Source organism: Falco punctatus, assembly GCF_963210335.1.
Source record: "Falco punctatus genome assembly, chromosome: 2".
Lineage (NCBI taxonomy): Eukaryota > Metazoa > Chordata > Aves > Falconiformes > Falconidae > Falco > Falco punctatus.
The window spans coordinates 20,145,130-20,164,021 of NC_137581.1; the positions used below are offsets into that span (position 1 = coordinate 20,145,130).

General features: G+C 45.1%; 1 protein-coding gene across 3 annotated transcripts; it reads left to right on the forward strand.

Moving 5' to 3' along the window:
* Positions 1-18,760, forward strand: IL17D (interleukin 17D). Of its 3 annotated transcripts, none has more exons than XR_013925910.1 (4): positions 1-1,985; positions 2,121-2,419; positions 11,474-11,979; positions 14,210-18,760. XR_013925910.1 is itself a non-coding variant. In XM_080374628.1 (3 exons), the coding sequence occupies exons 1-3, from the start codon at positions 1,971-1,973 to the stop codon at positions 11,787-11,789; spliced, it is 630 nt and encodes a 209-aa protein (XP_080230754.1). In that variant the 5' UTR covers positions 1-1,970; the 3' UTR covers positions 11,790-13,463. The 3 variants fall into 3 exon arrangements, 1 of the variants encoding a protein (XP_080230754.1); XR_013925911.1 differs by lacking the exon at positions 14,210-18,760 and adding an exon at positions 12,699-13,463 and having other exon boundaries at positions 11,474-12,664; XM_080374628.1 differs by lacking the exon at positions 14,210-18,760 and having other exon boundaries at positions 11,474-13,463.
* The last annotated feature ends 132 nt before the right edge of the window (positions 18,761-18,892 follow it).

The following is an 18,892-nucleotide window of genomic DNA, read 5'->3' on the forward strand; positions in this document are numbered from 1 at the left end:
CATATAATTATTATAACCTGTGAGATGAAATGCTGTATCAGACAATACACTGCAACTTAGGTGCAGAATTAGAATATTGTCTAGATAAGCCTCAAGGCCTTAAACTCGCTGGCAATTTAATGCCTGTGATGTTTCCTCTCCTTCTGCTCTGATTTTTTGAGGCAAACCTCTCCCAGAAATGTCAATACATATAAAGGAAGTGCATAAAAGTCATGTTTTGCAAAGCCAAGTGTGACATCCTCACACTACTCAGAAAGCCTTGAGAAAAGATACTCATTTGTTATAGGAAGTGTAATACAGAAAGATGTGTCATGATAAATATTGGTCATGTTGCCACACATACCACTCAAAGGTGTTGAAGTAACACAAGGCCAGGTGCAGTGTAGAGCTCAGGGGGTTAGACTGGACTGGGCTAAACAGGCAGCTGCCTTGCCCCAGTTTGTCACCTGAGGATACGACTGCAAAGGAGAGTTCTGAATTCAATTTGAAATGAAGTCCTTCCTCGGAGTCAAAACCTGATGCAAAACCCATGCAGTTCAAAGTTAAGATACTGCTCATGACTGATACTGACCTGTGATGCATAAAGTCCCAGACCCATTAAAAATGACAGTTAGACTCAACCCAACAACTTTTCATAAGTCACGAAATCAAGACACTGCATCACATTACGAATGCCAGGTCAGTTTTCATTCCAGCCCGGTCGGTGAAGCTAACCTCTTGCATTTCTGTGGTATCAAGCTGGGGCTCCACAGGCCTTGTGTGACTTATGGACCTGTTTTCCCTTGCTCCTGATTAGTACTTTCTCACTTAATTATCCTTCTACTAAATGCCTCAACAGATGTGCAGGGCCTAATCATAGTGCACCAAATACTTGATTCAAGTGATAAATTCTAGAGGCTTCTCTTAGTGCAAACCATTTCAGTGGACTGTATCTTTTATGACCCAGAGTACTACGGATGCCTATTTTTGTGGCTTGCGCCGGAGACCCTGAATGTATTGCGTTACATACCTGCTAAACATACAGATAAACTGGCACAGAATGGACAGAGAAGTCATTAGAGGTGAGAGCTCGATCTCGTGTAGCTATGTATGATGCAAGCTTCTCGCCTCCTGAAGCAGGCTTCCTTCCTTGCCCCAGAGCGGGACCCCGCAGCCGGTGTGTGCGCGGCAGGCCGCCTCGCAGGAGCCATGGGCAGGTGAGCCCTTCCACTGCCGGCCCGGGCGGCGCCGTGTTGCCCAGCCCCAGTCTCTGCGCGGGACTTCAGCCGCCTCGGCGTCTGCTGGAGAGGCAGCACGGCAGGGCTGTTTGTGGGGAGAAACCAGAGGTGCTGCCTGGAGCCCCCAAACCCTGCGAGGGGCAGCGCCGCTTGCCCCAGCGTGACCGGGAGTCCGGGCTGCAGCGACCCCCTCCCCCGCGGCAGCCACGCAGCCGGAGTTGCGCTATTTTCGGCTGTAAATCCCCACACCTCTTCTCATCGGCCTTGACACCTGGGCTCGGACGGGGCCAAACCCGCCCCGACCCTGCCTCAGCCTCGTGCCCAGGCCCGGCGGGTCCCGCTCGGGGCTCGGTGGCCCCGCAGGGCTGCGGGGAGCCCGGCCACGGAGGCCGCGGGAAGGAGCGCTGGGCTGCCGACGGAGCCGAGGGGGACACGGGGCGCGCCCGCAGGGGACCCCGACACGCGGGCGGCCCGCTGCGGGGTGGCTGCGGCTGGGCGCCGGACCGAGCACGTCCCCGCCCGTGGGGCCGTCCCGGGCGGCGGGGCCGTGCCGAGCGCGGGACCGGCCCGCTCCCGGCGCTGAGCGCTCGCCTCCTCCGTGAGCGCCTAAAATGTTCCTGGCATGCGAGGCCAAGGGAGAAGCAGTGAGGAGCGGGGCACTTTTCCAACAGCTCCTCCGCCGACAGAGCCAGTGGCACGGCGCGGCTCCGCAGCCCGCCGCTCTCCTCGGCTTCCTCCAGCAGTCCGACCGCCATGCAGCGAGGCAGGGTAAGGGGCTGCGGGCTGGGGGCCGGGCGGGGCGATGCGGGTGGAGCGCCCCGACCCCCGGGCCGGGGGCTCCGGGGCGCGGCGGGTGGGGGGGCGCGCCCGGTCCCAACCCCGCTGACGGCGGCGTCGTTGCAGGTGCGGGCGGCGCTGGCGGCGCTGCTGTGCGCGACGCTGCTCCCGCTCCGCGCGGAGGCCGTCAAGGCGCCCAAGCGGCCGGCGCGGACCCGGACCTGCGGCGAGCGGCCCGAGGAGCTGCTGGAGCAGCTGTACGGGCGGCTGGCGGCGGGCATGCTCAGCGCCTTCCACCACACCCTGCAGCCGGAGCCGCCGGGCCGCCAGCACAACACCAGCTGCCCCGCCGGGGGCCGGCCGGCCGGCGACAAGAGGTTCCGGCTCCCCGTCAACCTGCGCAGCGCCTCGCCGTGGGCCTACAGGTGATTCCGGGGGGAAGGGGGGGCCCGGCCGCCTCAAGGGGCGAAGCGGCGCCGGGGTCCCGTCGGGCCGGAGCTGAGCCGGTTCCCGTGCGTGGGACCCCCAGCGCCGCGCCGGCCCGGGACTTCGCCGCCCTGCGCCATGCGGTGCCCCGCGGCCGGGCCGGGGGCGCCGGGCCTGAGGGGGGCTGCCGCATCGGGCAGCGGCCGGAGGGCAAGGTGTTAAAGCAGACGTCTATAATGGGCAGGCGGTAGGTAAATAGGTATAAACGGCTTGTGCGAGGCACATGTCTAATGGGCAGAAAGATAAATGACACGCGAATGAGGCGGGGCGAGCTGCGCGGCTGAGCTCTGGCGCGCACCCCCGGCAGCACAGGCCGCCCCGCGGAAAGTCGCTCGGGCGGGCTGCCGCGGGTGACGCTGCCTCGGCGGGCCGCCGGCAACGGGCCGTCACCAGGAGGGCCCCTCGTGGCTCTGCAGCAGCCCCCCGCAGGGCCTCGCGCTGTCCCCGAGGTGTGCCTCCAGGCGCCGCGCTGCTGTCCCAAACGCGGCCGCGCACAGCACGCGCTGCTGAGGGCTGCTGCGCGCGGCCCGGGGCTCGCGGGGAGCGCGGGCGGCGCCTGCCTGCGTCGGCGTTTCCCTCCCGCGCTTCGCACCCCTGAGGGGGAACGGGGGGTGTGTGTGGGGTGACAGACTGTTTTTAAGGGGGGCATAAAAATAAGTAAAGCAAATCCGGCGTTAGGCTGGTCGATACACAGAACGAGGGGCCGCGCTTCTGCGGGGAGCTCTGGAAAGCTTGTGAGCGCTGGTCCAGTACACGAGGCCTGGCGCGCCTCGCCACATCCACCCTTCTGGTAGTTTCTCCCGTGAGCAAGACTGAATTGGCTTCTCTGTTTTCGGCTTCGTGAGACACTGCAGACGACAGGAAGCTAGAACATCCGCAAACTTAAAAGGAACCGACTTTATTGCTGCTTTCTGTGCATTATCCTTTGTGTATGCCTTGATGCAGTTGCTGTGTATTCAGCAAACTTAAATATCTCCTTGTTAGCCATCTCCAGTAAACATTTATTTTGTGGCATGGGTTTTGCCCACTTTTAGTTTAAGAAGTAATCCTGCTGAGAGCAAAATAGTTTATTTGCTCAATGAGCCTTTCATAAACAAAGTATTTTTAGAAATAGAATTTTTAGTAATACATCTTCTGTAAGCAAACTGAGGATTTTTTAAAGATACCTAAGCGTGCAAAAAGCAAGTATGATGACAAAAAATACCTACCGTTAGGCTCAAGGTCTTTTTTAATGTTGGTTTTGCCAAATACTAGTGCTATCAGAAAATTGTCCTCCTGGTCTGAAAACAGTGCCTTCCATGCTCACATCGCCTTAGGCGGGTATTTATTTTCAGTTGGAGCTCTGCATAGGCTCACTTCCTAACAGAGAACCAGCTGCTGTTTGGGGCCTAGCTTACAAAATGTTTGTTAAGAAACTGTAAATCCACTGTAGTTTTCAACAGGCCACAAACTATTCACATACAAATACCTTGATGACATCTCCAAGCTAGCAATTTTGAAAGATAGTGGGGGGAAAAAAGTATTACACCATTAAAGGCAAAATCTAAAATTACATTTAGGGGAAAAGTTGTTTCTCTAGGGTGGAAGAGGCCTGAGTACACTGTCCAGTTAGGAGGTCTTGTTTACAGCTTTTTTTCTCAGTTGCATTTTTACTGTATCGTTAGTGTGCAATGACACAGCAACAGACATTGCAAGATGTGAAGTGGAAGTGTAAAATATAAACCTGCTCATTATGAACAGTGATGTGCATTTGCTCTTACAACCTGCTATTTCATAGATTTCGAAGCCAGATAAAAGCATTAGGAAGATCTGGTCTGATCTGTGGTGTTCACCTGCTTACCCTGGAAGCAAGCTGCCAATTAGAGCTACTCCGTATCTTTCAAAAGGACAAGCGACTCTCCATTAAAGATTGCAAGTTATGGCACATCACGTCTTGTCAGCGGTTAAGCAATTTCACTTACACGATCCCAACAATTTATTCTCCATTGCTGGGGTGTGATTCTGAAAAGCTGCACACAGCTCTCTTCTGTAATACAGAACTTTCTTGGCAGGCCTGCTTACATTTAATTTTTTTAATCTTTCCTCATAAATTGCTCCCCTTCACTGTTCGTTGCTGTCTCTTGAACTGCCTCCTGAATCACCAGAGTTGTTCTAGTAGTGAATGCCCAGAAATTAGTTCACTGCAGGCAGACCCCTCTTGTACACTCTGGTAGGACACCCCTCAGAGCATGAATTTGACTATTTGAAACTTGCATCAAAGTGCCTGGCCCATTTCAGTGTGCCTCACAGACGTCCTGCTCTCAAACTTCTTTTCTGCCCCTAAAGAGTTACAGTGCGATTGATTTCTGTTCTGGGCATAAACAGTCTCTTTTTTCTTCTTTACCTGCATTTCAATGTCTGAAATACCGCATGCTCTCTCTCTGTCTTCATTGTGTTGCAGCAGTCCCCATTGTTACCATCTGCAGATTTCATTAACATCCTGTTTATACTCCCTATTCCAAGTCATTAATAATAAAGATACTAAGCCTGGCTCTGCTTACCTTCCCCTGCGTATCTCCTTAGGCACCTGTTCCCAGCTGTTCAACACTGCTTCTTGTAATTCTTCTGCTCAGATGACCATTTAGTTCGAGTAAACTGATATTTTTTTTGTATCAGCAGTTGTGAGAAAGAACCAGATACGTTACTTAGAGATCTGTATATAACATTCACCCTACTGCATTGCGTATATCCAAGTTTGTCATTCTGTTTAAGTGTGGAAGAATTAGGTTTGATTGACTCAAAGTTCAGAAAATCCTTGTGTGGCTTCTTTCCTTATCTTTGTTCTGTGCATACTATTTATTTTCAATTACTTGGTCTTTAACTTTGTTGTACAAAAATCAGGACTTAGATCATTTTTGGCTTGCTACAACCGAGATATAGGAGTTGCACATGTATTGTACCATAGATCCATCTGGTCCATGCTCCTGCTGCTGGCAGCAACCAACAGGTGGTATTTGAGGCAAGAGTTAGGGGAAAAATATTAGTTCATCTGTCTGATGGTGAAATTCCATCCTGATGGCCACAGGAGATCAGTATAAAACTCAGGGCACAAAGTTTAATCACATAAATCGCTCTTTACTCTGAAGAGCTATAAAGAGACAGCAGAGTTCCCTGAAGTCAGTTCAGTGAAGTCTTGGTCATACTGGATTTGCCCAGCACTCCAGGAAATTGTTCTAAGAATTACCCAGGTCTTCTAAAAAATAAAGCCAGCAGCAGCAGGTCTGCCGTGAAATCATCAGGCCAGCTGTATGCCAGTTTGTGACATCTGTCCGGGAGTTGCTTGTATTTTTTAGCAGTATTACATGGAGAGTCAGTGAAATCCAGACAGCCTGCTAGTACAGAGAGGTACTGGCAAGGGCTGTGGTCCTTGGCTACTGCTGTGGTTCGCAGTTGCGTCACAAGAATTAAGTGATACAGGTTGTCTTACCACCTATGGATCCCTACCAACAGCACAGGATGGGTTCTTGTTAAAAGTTACAGAAACCGTAATCGTGGTGGATCTTTATGAATGCATACTCAGCTCTAGAGGCACACACAACAATTGCTCATGGACAAGTGCTTTTGTAAGAAGGATTAATTTTAAATGCACGGCTAAATGTTTGCAGGATCTGATCATAAAGCTTAGAGTAATGGCAGAAAATTCTGATCCCACTGAAGTCAACAGTGCATTTACAGGTAGTGTTGATTTGTAGTTCCATTCATGGTGCTGCAGAGCACAGGTGCCATTCATTAATCAGCTGTATACATCAGCTCTATTTTTGTTCTGTGTTGTCTTAAGTTTGTAATAACATTCATAGCTAGTTTGTAGGAATACAATCAGAATCTTCTTGCAGAAGTTTGCAACATACTTCTGCATGAATTTAGCAAAAATTCTTTATGTGTATTCAAGAAGTCATTCCTGTTTCTGAATTTCCAGATCTCATGGCTTCTGTGTCTGTCTCTGGGGCTTAATCCTGCATTTACTGAGGGTTAGTTTACAGAGATTTAACTTTTGTCAGTGTTGATCTGATAATGAAATCCCATGTTAGTTAGTCCCCCTCTCAATCATAACCCAGCTTGGGTTTTCTGCTTTTAAAAAAACAGTTTCAGTTTAGAAGCATCCTTGGTTTAGTGCTCATATACATAAAATCTTAAAAGGTAATACAAGCAAGTCTCTTGTTCTACTGGTAAAAGTCAAGCTTTTCTGCAGTGCTTTTGGAAAAAGTCATACAAGAGGGCTTTCCTTTAAATAATACTCCAATGACTTTCACGAGCCTTATCCAAGACACTTCCCAGGATTTAACATTATCATGTGGCACAGTGTGCATATCCCAAAGATGCAGCTGAGGGGAAGAATACAAAGGGATGCAGAACTGCCATCCTTTTTGTTTGAGTACATGTTCATACAGCTCTTCAGAAAATCACGGTTGGCACTAGGCTGTTTTATGCAGGCACTGTAATTACTACCTGTACATAAAACAAACTAAGCATAACGTGAATAAAAGAACACCCGTTACAGAAAAAAAATGTCTTGCCAAGAGGGGAAAAAAAGTTGTTAGCTTTTAATCCTGTAAGTATTTCAGAGTCCAAAGTAAAGGGATGATGATCTGCTTGTTAGACTGCTGATAACATCCAGCTGTGAGCCTAGTGCTAACAGTGATTTTCTGAAGAGGCAGCTGTGTCTGCCTGCCCCAGCACAGCACCTGACCCACTGGAGTTAGCAGCTTGGAAACTATGAAGTTATAATATTATTAAAAATACTACATACGAAAGCAACAGTACAGGACAAGACAGATTAAGTCTTTGCAAGAGTTTTACTTCTGACAGAAACTTTTCTCTTGATTTTCCAGGCTTAGTACGTAAACGGCAGGAAGTTTGCTTTTCACTGGGAGCTCTCAAAGCACTCATAGGGTCATAAGGAAAAGTAGCTTAGAACTAGTCACACTTCATTAGCAGTTCCAGTTCAGTACAAACCTGCTTCTTGTTCCAGCAGATCAAAACACAGCAGCCTGGCATAGCTCACTGCTCCTGTCATTTGTAAATCAGGAGTGCTGGCTAAGCAGAGTTAGCCTTACATACTAGTAACTTGAGTTCACAGGACAAGGGCAACCCTCATCAAGATAGCTGGGCTGTCTCGTTTGCAGCAGTGGCCACAGCAAATGACACAAGGATGCAAGGGACACTTGGGTGCCAGCGGAAAGTTGCACTTCTTTGCTCCTCCACCCCTCTTCACAGCTGCTTCTGTTGTGCCTACCCCAGTCAAGTGTCTCTTTCACCAAGTAGAGGAAAGAGTCAGTGGGAACTTGGACCATGCGATTTATCTGGTTAACCTGCTCAAATGTGTTTGCCCTGTTCTAGGAGAAGACATAAAAACATGACTTGTAGTGCATGGAGTAATGGAGATGCATCGAATTACAGCAGCTGAGGCATGGTCATTGTATGCACAGAGTGATTATGTTCAGTAACATGCAAACAGAGGAAGCAGGTCACACAACTGCATTTGTACAGCTGGCTTACTGGTGTTTGTTAGTGGTTCTGACCCAAATCAGTCTGGGTTGCCTAGAAAGGTAAAAGTGAGGCTTTAGTCATATGGCCTTTCTTAACAGGTTTGAGCTGAAGATGCAGAGCCTTGGATATTGCTCCAAAGTTTAGTGATATGTGTTTAATTTCAGGAGGCATTACTTAGAGCCTTCAGCCTTGGATGCAAAACCACGTCTATATTTTAGTTCCATCTTTGGGTTTGGATCCTCTGATTCCTTCCAGCCCTCACACGATGGAGTAGAGGTATCTGCATCAAATTTAGAAATATATGAGATTTTTCTGTGGAAAGCAGAAAACCACACCACACCATCCTTCCAAAAAAGCCCTCATTTATACCTGACTTTTGCCATGTGGGAATTTGGAATGGGAAGTTTGTTGTAGACCATATTTCCACTGACAGTGTTCTCCTGTTATTAGTGAAAACCCTTATGTTTGCGTCCAGAAGCATGTTCATGCTTTCCAGTAACATCATAAACCAGGTGCTGGAGATAATACAGTAGAGGAAATACCGAAGACTTGACATATGGTGTGTTTAACAATCCACCACTGAAATTATTCACACTTGAGTTTGAAATGGGACTGTATCATGGTAGAAAAGCCTGTATTCCACTTTCTTCCCTTCTGCTGGCTACCAGACATTTTATTTCACATTGGTGTGAGATCCTGTAACATGAAGGTATTTCCTGGGGAAAGTAAGCAGGTATAAATGGGACAGAGAAGCTTTGCAAAAAAATACCTGTGACATCACAGATGTCTGGCTAGAGAACTGGTCAGATTTTTCTGTGAGGAAAACAAATTCTGTAAAAAGACAAAGAATCCAGATTATATGGCCATTGCAAAACAAACAAACAAACAAAAGTCTCGTTTCTTCGATGACAGGATAATCAAGCTTATGTTTGGCTAAAGCTGTGATTCCAAATTGGTTTTAATGTGATAAACTGGTGATACTTCTGAAAAGGGCAGCTCCCTTCTGCCTCCATCTACAGCTGCTTGTCACACTGGCTTGTTTGTGTAGGGTGCTGTGTATGTGGGGCAAGACAGCTGAAGGACCAAAATCCAGCTTTTGATGAAGTTACTCTTCAGTTGGTTGAATTCCCTGATCAATTCTGTGACCAGAAGGACATCAGCATCAACCCAGGGGCACAGGCGAGAGGGAGACCCAGGCTGCCTGCTTTGGCAAGTGCAGATTTTGTTGACTAGAAGTGACTGTGTGGTCAGACTTACACTGCCTCTTCCACAGCTGAAACCTCTTCTCCTCTCAGAGGCCACCTAAAGAGATAAAAGGCTAACACTTTGATACCCAAGGAAGTGGTACAAACCCTGGGAAACACAATTTAGGAATCATTTTAGACCTATTGTGGTTTTCAAAATAGGTTGTTTTGAAACTGTGGAAAGGGGATATTGTATACTCAGTAGTTTGTATCATCCCATAAATAATTATATTGATGACAGGTATTTAATTTATTCATTTTTCTTATGTAGTTGCCTCACTTCATCTACTGCATAGTGGTCCTATCCTGTTCCCAATTAGAGGATGACTTAAAACCCAGCGCAAGAATTTTTACTGGTTTTGCAGCAGTTCACAGTAAACATTAGAGGCTTGAATATTCTCTCTGGTGTCAGATCTTTGACTGTTACTCAGTTTTTTAGCCTCAGCTGCTGTAATTTCCTATCCAAACATGGGAAATGATTGATTTAGTTGCAAGAAGAAAAATTATCCACTTCACTAAGTAAAGAGCTGGTGAAATACTGCAACAGAGCCTCTGGGTGGGCTCGGGGTCTCCTCTGGAAGTTCTTAAGAACAGGCTGGACAAACATGGGCAAATACATCTGAGCTTGCCTCATGGAGGCATTTGGACTAGGTGACCTCCCAACGTATCTTCATGTCCTCTGCGTGCCAGTAACAGCCTGTAGGACACTTCTGGTGTGCACTCTGTGTAGGTCTAACTGTCTACTAGTGTGAAAGAGGAGCGGGGGAAAGGCCAGAAAAGGGTTTTCTGTTACCTGACAGGTAAGGTAAGTGCTTTTGATAACATCTGTGAGGTCAAAAACCTCCCAAAGTGGTGACAGGCTCTGGGGGAGAAGCACCAAGAAGCAGTTGGCAGTGCTGCTGGGCTGAATGCATCTCCAGCCAAGAGAGCTGTCATCCCTCTGCAGCTGGACAGTGCAACCCGTGCTGGAGCAGGGCTCGTTTTCTGACTGTGAGAACAGAAGGTGATCTGGGGGAAGCTTAGAGTTACATAGAGAACACTTGGCATATGAGCTAAACATATTAAAATACCCTCTTTCTGGAGGTGCAAACATCTTTTCTAGAATAATAGCATGCAGTTGTAATAATGTACAATTTACAGCCATGCCTAGCAATTAGTTCCAGTACAAGCAAGAAAAGCAGGTAAAGAGCAAAGCAACACATACATCACCACCACAATAAGCAGCGTGGCTAAACACTCCAGTATGTGTACTCTGCTGTGTACTTTGTCTTTTATTTTGAAAAACAAGCAGACTTTATCAGCTTTTACTCTTTGCTAAAAACAACAGCTGTAGGTCTGCCAGCTATGGTCTCTGTCGTAGTATGACATCTTTGTTCATGTGTCGAACAACATGCGGAGAGGAATGATAAAACTTGGACTTCATTGGTCTGAGCTGTACTTAGGTTACAAGCTCTCCAGCTTCTGTTTATCAGGAATTTCCAGAGACAGGGCATTCATAAGCAAAAAGAAATGGTCAAACAACAAACTGTAAGACAATAGAAAATAGAGGCTATACTCTTGAAGCTTTGGGGCAATGCTTTACTTCAAAATGTAGCAGGAGAGGGCAGAAAAAACCATTTAACTTTGCAGTTTATCTCCATGTGGTTGTGCAAATGACAGTGGAGGATTAATGAGAGAAAAAAATATAGAAAGAAAAACAGAGTTCTTCTTTCAAGGGAAAGGCACTTTTATAACCCCAAGTATACTAGGGAGCAGAAATTATTGCAGTACAATTTAATTCTATTTAAATTATACAATTTTAAAACATCACGTCATAGCTTTAACAGTATTAATGTTAAAAAGGATTTGTACCAATTTTTGAAGAAGGCAGATCAAAAGTTTGGAAATGCCCAAGTGTCCTTTTTAATGCTCTAATTACCCATTCCCCCCAAAATGCAAAACTTATTCTGCTTACCCCCAAATCTCACATTTTAGAAAGCCAGTCACTTCACAGGTGCATGTGCACTGTAGGACCTGATTGGTTCTATAAGTTGTTCATGGTTTTTCTTTACACTTTACAAATAAGAAGCCAGACAGCAACAGCTACAGCTATTTTTCCTGGCAAAGAAAACAAAAACATTACATAAATGTTTATGGTCAAATTACATTATTATAAATGTTTTCCAGATAAATTTATCTATTTTTAGACATACTAATGAATCTTTATTATTTGCTTCCCTATAGAATTTCGTATGATCCCACAAGATACCCTAAATACATTCCTGAAGCATACTGTCTGTGCAAAGGCTGCCTCATGGGGATCTTTGGTGAGGAGAATTTTCACTTCCGCAGCACCCCTGTGTACATGCCAACAGTCATCCTCCGTCGCACGTCGTCATGTGCCGGGGGCCGTTACGTCTACACAGAAGATTACGTCACTATCCCAGTGGGCTGCACTTGTGTACCTGAGCAAGAAAAAGAGGCTGAAAGTGTAAATTCCAGCATAGATAAGCAAGAAATGAAGTTGCTGGTAAGCCAGAACAAGCCATCATCAGAATGAAGAATACATAATCGTGTTACAGTACTGGCTTGACATCATCATTTCACAACCTCAAGAAACTGCACCGCAGCAGCGAACACATGGACTTACCCTCTTTTTCTACTTAATTTCAGTTATAAGATGGAAAGTTTTGTCCAGCCACTCAGATCATAAGAGATGACAATTCATATTAAGAACTTCTTTAGCTCATGTAAGTATTTGTTGCAAATTCCAAAGTAGCTTTTTTTTTTTTTTTAGAGCAGAACATTTTATACTTGCTTATTCACAGTAAATTTTAGATGATGCAACTGTAAGGCATGCTAGCTATTACTATAGCAGACTACTGGTTGTAGACATTTTTAAGGAACCTCTTACACTCTACTTTTAAATACTCTTATATAGAAATCACATAGCTGCCATACATGTCCCAAATCAGCAGTTAAAAGGATAATTTCTCAGGCTGGGAGAGCCTTCCTTTATATTGCATATCTCATCTCCTAACAGTGTTCTTGGCTGTTACATCTTTGGCTATTTATACACTACAGCAAGGAAACCTTTGCTGGCTTTGAGTCATTCATGAAACAATATTCTACGAGTTTGTTGTTTTTAACCTTGCCAAATGGCTAAGGGTACAAAAGTGCTGAGAAAAAGCATGCTAGAATATTTTAAAACAGCAGTGGACTTTCCTGATCTGGACTAAGTCTAATTACACAGAAGATTATCAACTAGAAAAAACACACTTTGGGTCCCAAGAAATCTGTATTAGATTTCATTCATCATTAACTGCTTAACTGTTTCCTGTGACAAAACTGTATTCTGTACAGTTGAAAGGCCAAAACCTTTTTTGTGTTAGGAGAAGAGATTCCCCATTCAAAAAAGAAAAGTACAAAGGACAGGCTTCATTGCAGGTACACTGCAGATGAGTAACAGGCTAGGTCTTAACTTCTAGGTGCTACAGAAGTCATTGAGGTGAGTCCCGGCCAATGCAAACTTGTTAAGTCCAACTGATTCGTACAACTGGTGTGAGTCATTTTTCCCTATGCAACACATAACAGATAATCATCTGCAAAAGATGCTGGTCTGCAGAAGAGCAGTCTTCCATCTTTGCAGCTTACAGGAACCTGATGGCAAGCCCTAACCAGAAACTCCAGATACACAAAAACTTGTATTTCCAGAACAAGAGACTGAAGGTTGACTTAGTCTAGTGGATGAGAATCAGGAATAACCAGGCATACCTTGCACAAACGTAACTCCTCAGAGAGCCACCATCACCAAAGTTGATTAACTCTGAATGCACAGCAGAGAGTATCTTTTACAGTTGAAAGATCGTGACTGCAATATCATTAGAAAAAAGAATTAACACCATATGCAGCAATGTATTTGCTACATCAAGAATCTCAAAATTTGGCTTAATTCATAGTGGAGAAAGTCCCCACACTACACAAACACATGCTCCTTTGGAGTGTCATTGGATGAAGAATGGAAAGACTATGAGCTAACCAGAATTAACAAGTTAAATAGAGAATGAAAATCATACGATAACTCCTTGTCTTGGTGCATAATTATTGGCTGTGCTCTTTCTGACTCAGTCTAGTATAACTATTTTTACAGTGCAATCTGTGTGTAGCTTCTTGCAAAGCCTAAAACAACTTTAAGAACTCCAGAAACCAATAAAAGATTCCCATCACAATGTCAGATTGAAGTTGATAACTGCGTTTCTTGTGCAGATGCTTTTCCACAATTCTACTTGTCTTTAGATCTGTGTTTCCTCAAATTGTGATGCCTCTATCTTAAGGGGATTCTCAAAGGAGAGTTCAAAGAAAGTCATAAAGTGTTTATACTACTCGGAGAACAGCTAATGGCCTAGCTGCTGCCAGCAATTATAGGTAGTTACTTGTTCCCCAGAGAATGTAAATACTTGCAACAATTACATCCACTTTTCCTTCCTCCTAATGTGGAAGAACTTCTCACCCTCTGAGGAGAGGGAAATGGTAATAAAAGACAGAGGGGCTCAAAAGAGAAGCAGACACACAAAACCAGAGAAACACTGTGTTGGATGATGCTTCAGCAGTCTAACCTCTTATGATTTCACTATTAAATTGTGGGGGTTTTTCCACACGCACACTTCAGACAGGGTGAAGTTGGACCTTCAGGCACCACAGCATAGAAAGCAAAGTCTTCACAGTAAAAGGCAGTAAAAAAACCCAGGCAACAAAAAAATGCCAAACCACACAACCCTTAACATTTAGTAAATACCCAGAAGGGCTACCAGCTAAAGCTTTGGTAAATGGTGCCCTCCAGCAAAACTCATCTGTCTGTCCACACTTTCTTGTTATACAAATTTGTCTGCAACACATTAGTTACTAGAGCACATGGATTTATTGGCATGATGTGGAGAAAAAAAAAATCTCACTTTTTGTTGCAACTCTCTTGTCCTGCAGGCATAAATTACGGAGTCATTTTGGGTTCTCAAGTAACTAGAGCATGTTCTGGGAATTCCTGGGAGTCACAGGCTAAGATCAGGTAAATGGAATATAATCAGTTTCACCAATCCAGAAAAACAGATGCTTTAGCTTACACCTAGCTTCAGGAATTAGATGACTGAAAGGAGAGTACTAGAGAACTGCAGAACCTCAGTGGATCAATAGATCATGCACGTCGGCAACCTCTTTCTCATCATACTGCAACAAGTGCAGAAAGTTTCCTATGGTTACAAGCAACCTCATGTTATCTTACTCAGAAGCCCATTTTCCTTTTGTAATCCTCACCCTCTTTTGTGACAGACTTTTTAGCTGAGCCGATTTGTCTCATGATCCAGCTTTCCAGTTAGGTGTCTCTTAAAAGCTATGTTTATGTTTTAGCATAAGCAACTGTTTGGTAATAATTTGTTAGTGAACAACTGTTTGTTAATACTTAACATCAAGAAGTATTAGCTACACAAACGTTTGTTAACGTTCAAAATATATATATAAACTCTCTCCACGTTACTCACGTGGAGAAGGTTGAGTATTAAATGTAGTTTGTGCCTGTTTGGGATTTTTTTTTTTTTAAGATATCAGCATATCATAGATTTATATCAGTTTCACTTCAACTGCAGTGTGACATTTTCCAGCTTCTAGCCCTCTGGTTACAGCTGCTGCAGCCTTGCCTGTAAGTTGCATGGGGGGAGGGAGGGTGCATTGGAGTTGCTTCAAGGCTTCACAAACTGTTGACAGAAGGCAGACATGAAATGCCTCATTGAACCAACTCCAGGCCCAATAAATGCAAACAATTCAAAGCTGAAACTCTCTGGCAGCTGCAGCTGATTTGAGAAAATTTTTGTTGTGCCAGGAAAATCTTTTCCTTCAATGAGGTTGTCCCTGGAATACATTAGGAGCCACAAAATACAGAACAATATCCTTGGTAAAGAGATTATTTTTTTCTCTGTCATATCACTTAAGATAGTTTGGAAAACTCCTATCATTTAGAAAGGTTGAGAAAAGCCTGAGATGCTAGTTTTGGTTTATTAGCCAGACATTACATGAAGGTGTTTGAATAGGTGGTCTACAGCTGCAAGTAAACATGGAATTGCGTGGGGGGACACGAACAAGAAAGCAGCAGGGGGAAAAGAGAAAAAGGATATGATGTTCTCATTAAGTATAAAGACCCCTTAATCTTGCTGGGATTAGGGAACAGCCATAACTACCTGGACTAGGGCACGAGGGAGATCTTGTCAGTCCTACATATTTTGCTGAGTGGCAGCATAAGCTACCACTTGGTTTTGCTGTATTCCCATCTAAGGAGGCTGCAGAACATGAGCAGACCCAGAGCAGCAGCACAAGCTCTCACACGGGCTGACAAGGGGCTGCTGCAACCCAACCCCAACTGCACCGTTTCCCACCTCACTGCATGGCACTGGGGCTGCACCATGCAGGTAATTGAGAAGGAGTGACAAAACCAACTATCAGAGATACTTTCTGCTTGCTGTGGTATGGAGGGGCATGGGCGGAGGGGTGAAAGCAGTTGTGTGTACAGAGACCGGCTAACTGTACAGCCAAGGGTGTGCGGCCAAGAAGGCCAATGGGACCCTGGGGGGCATCAGGAGATGCGTGACCAGCAGGTGGAGGGAGGTGATCCTCTCCTCTGCTCTGCCCTGGTGAGGCCCCATCTGGAGTGGTGTGCCCAGTTCTGGGCTCCCCAGTTCCAAGAGAGACAGGGAACTACTGGAGAGGGTCCAGCAGAGGGCTACAAAGATGGTGAGGGAGCTGGAGCATCTCCCTGATGAGGAAAGGCTGAGAGAGCTGGGCCTGGTTAGCCCAGAAAAGAGAAGACCGAGAGGGGACTCACCTGTGTAGGCAAATATCTTGAGAGGATAGGGCCAGGCTCTTTTTCGTGGTGCCCAGCAACAGGACAAGGGACAATGGGCACAAACTGCAACATGGGAAGTTCCACCTGAATATGAGGAAGAGCTGCTTTACCTTGAGGGTGACGGAGCGCTGGAACAGGCTGCCCAGAGAGGCTGTGGGGTCTCCTCCTCTGAAGATACTCAAAACCTGCCTGGATGTGATCCTGTGCAACCAGCTCTAGGAGAACCTTGGACAAGGTGACCTGCAGAGGTCCTTTCCAACCCTGACCATTCTGTGGTTCTGCGAGAGCAACACCATTTTTAACAGGAAGTGCAGATTAGATCTTAATGGAAGCAGCACCTTGGACGCCATGCAACAGGATTTCTAGAAACGTTTCATTTGTCATCTGGAGTAAGGTGCAGGCAGCTGCAGTATAGTCTCTTCCAACTACAGCCATCAGCCTGTGCACAGATCCCAGGTTTTCTGTCAAGCGTCACACTCGTACCAGCAGCAGGGCATTGCATACAGCAGCCAAGAGTCTGTAGCACATATGACTCTGCAGTCGTAAATGCCACTGGAAAAGCAGCGTGGTGGTAATGCTTCACTACAGTCTGTTCCAATAGAAAGTCCATCCATGAGACATCCACAGTAAAGCAAGCCAATCACTACTTGAAACAAGGTTTCTTCATAATCCTATTACAGAAGAGACTTTGCTATCACCTAGTATTTCTTGAAGTTACTGCAGTGCCACAAAGTACAAATACACTACCAGTTTCTGTCATTTGCAGCCTTCTCAGAAACACAGCTACTACCTTGGAAACAAGCACAACAAAAATAGTTTACCTCCTACCGTTGATGAAGGCTGTGAATGCATCTAGTGAGGCTCTGCTTGGGCAGCTGCCTGCGCTCACCAGCCTTTTAAGAGGGAAGCTGGTGGACAACGTGCTGCTCTGTTGCATCTGCACAGATTCACATGTACCCTCATTTTCATAATTGTGGACCTTCACAGTGCTGCCTTTCAAAGCCATCTGACCTACATGTGAGAAGTAGCAGTTATTTTCTTGGTGAACTGAATTTCTTGGTACAACTGAACGGTGTACTTTCATTTTTTAAGAAAGGTCTGTGATGAAGTTAGCAAAGTCGTCTTTTAATTCTGATACAGAGAGCCCAACAACACACATTTACTAAAATGAAACAAACTGAAGGAAATAGCAAAGCAGCAACATAGGTGATGCTTGTATTAGAACAGCATGTTCTAATTTAGGTGGGTGGCAGGGGAAGAGTATCATACCTTCTGGCAATTGTACCTGTCCCACTTGAAGCTTCTGCATAGTTTGAGGAGTTACTTCATTGTCTCCATCTGCTTGGTGTGCAAGACACTGAGGTAGTAAACATAAAACAGTTTACAACTGTGACATATAGATTTGTGCCAACACCTATGCATTTAACTTTCTGGTCTGCTTTAAGTTGAAACTGGCCACATAAAGGTAATGGTGTAGCCTCCTGGAAAACAGCTAAACCCAGCTGTATGCCACCTGTGGACAGTCACTTTGGGGGGAGATTCTGGCTTTATGGGGCTCAGCAGCAAGGATGGCTTCTGGCTTGAAAGGCAAAACTGTATCGGCCATGGGCTCACAGAGACTGTCAGAAGAGCCTGGTCGCTGTTGTCCCTGCGAGCTCTTCATCTGCTGCACTTCTCTCATTTTAACAATACCTGTTACCAGTCTGACAGAAACCAAGATGCGTGAAAGAAAGAAAAATGGCATCGTGGAACTCAGGAACACTGTATGGGAGGAGAGAGGGGAGGAAGCAGCAGATACAAAATGTGAGGAGGGAAAAGCCTTAGGAAGTGAATTTCTTGGAAAACAGGGAAGAGAGCAACACTGGCTTGGGTGGATATTTATGAACCACTGTTGTGTCCAGCTCAAGCAGCGTGATTCTCTGAGCACTGAAGGAGGATTATATTCCATCTATGTTATTCCTGCTCATTTGTTCACTCCACCAGATGCAAAAATATGCATCCAAAGAGCAAAAATGCATAGAAACATGAGTATTATCTCTACCTTATTAAAACTCTTGTCTCACAAGCTTAATTAGGTTTATCCCCATTGCAAAATAAATTGCTTAATACTTCATTTTAGGTGCTTTGTTTTGTAGATGCAGCATTTCTGGTAGCTTTTTACACAATCCCAATATATAAATACAGCATACAAAAGACAAGTACTTAGGTTTTGTATAGTATATTTATAGCTGACAAAACTGTGGAGCGCCTTGGAATTTATGAACCAGCTTTTACCCAAAAATACATTAGTAATAGTAGTCAAAAGGTTAGTCAAAACTGGCTTTCAAAATTATCATCAGTTACTAAAAATCTCTACTACTCCAAATCAAAGTTTTTCTAATCTATCACCTATTTTGATTGAAATTGATTAAAATACTGCCCAAACCTTGTGTCTAAAATTTAACATTTGTCTATTAAAAACAGTGGGAGTTGATCAATGCCTTATGTTATACCTCAGTGGCCTTGTAAAATTCAAGGATTTCTAAGACACTTCTGTTCTAGTGCTCTACTGCTGTCTGTGGGACAGGAGGCAAAGATAAAACTGGGCAATAGAAAAAAAAAAAAAAGGACTGTTCTTGTAACTACAAACTTGACATACCTGTAAATCACCTTTAGCTTGATACTGAAATCTGCTAAAAAGCAGGCACTATATTTAACCAGATTCATTATGAGTCAAGATTTAAGTGAGTAACGTGTGGGTCACGTTTCTACAGAAGCATCTCATAACTAACAGCAAG

What these genes read in the sequence shown, in the direction of transcription:
- IL17D (XM_080374628.1), top strand. An exon ending in GCCTCGCCGTGGGCCTACAG is followed by an intron (nt 2,420 to 11,473) that starts GTGATTCCGGGG and finishes GCTTCCCTATAG; the next exon opens with AATTTCGTATGATCCCACAA.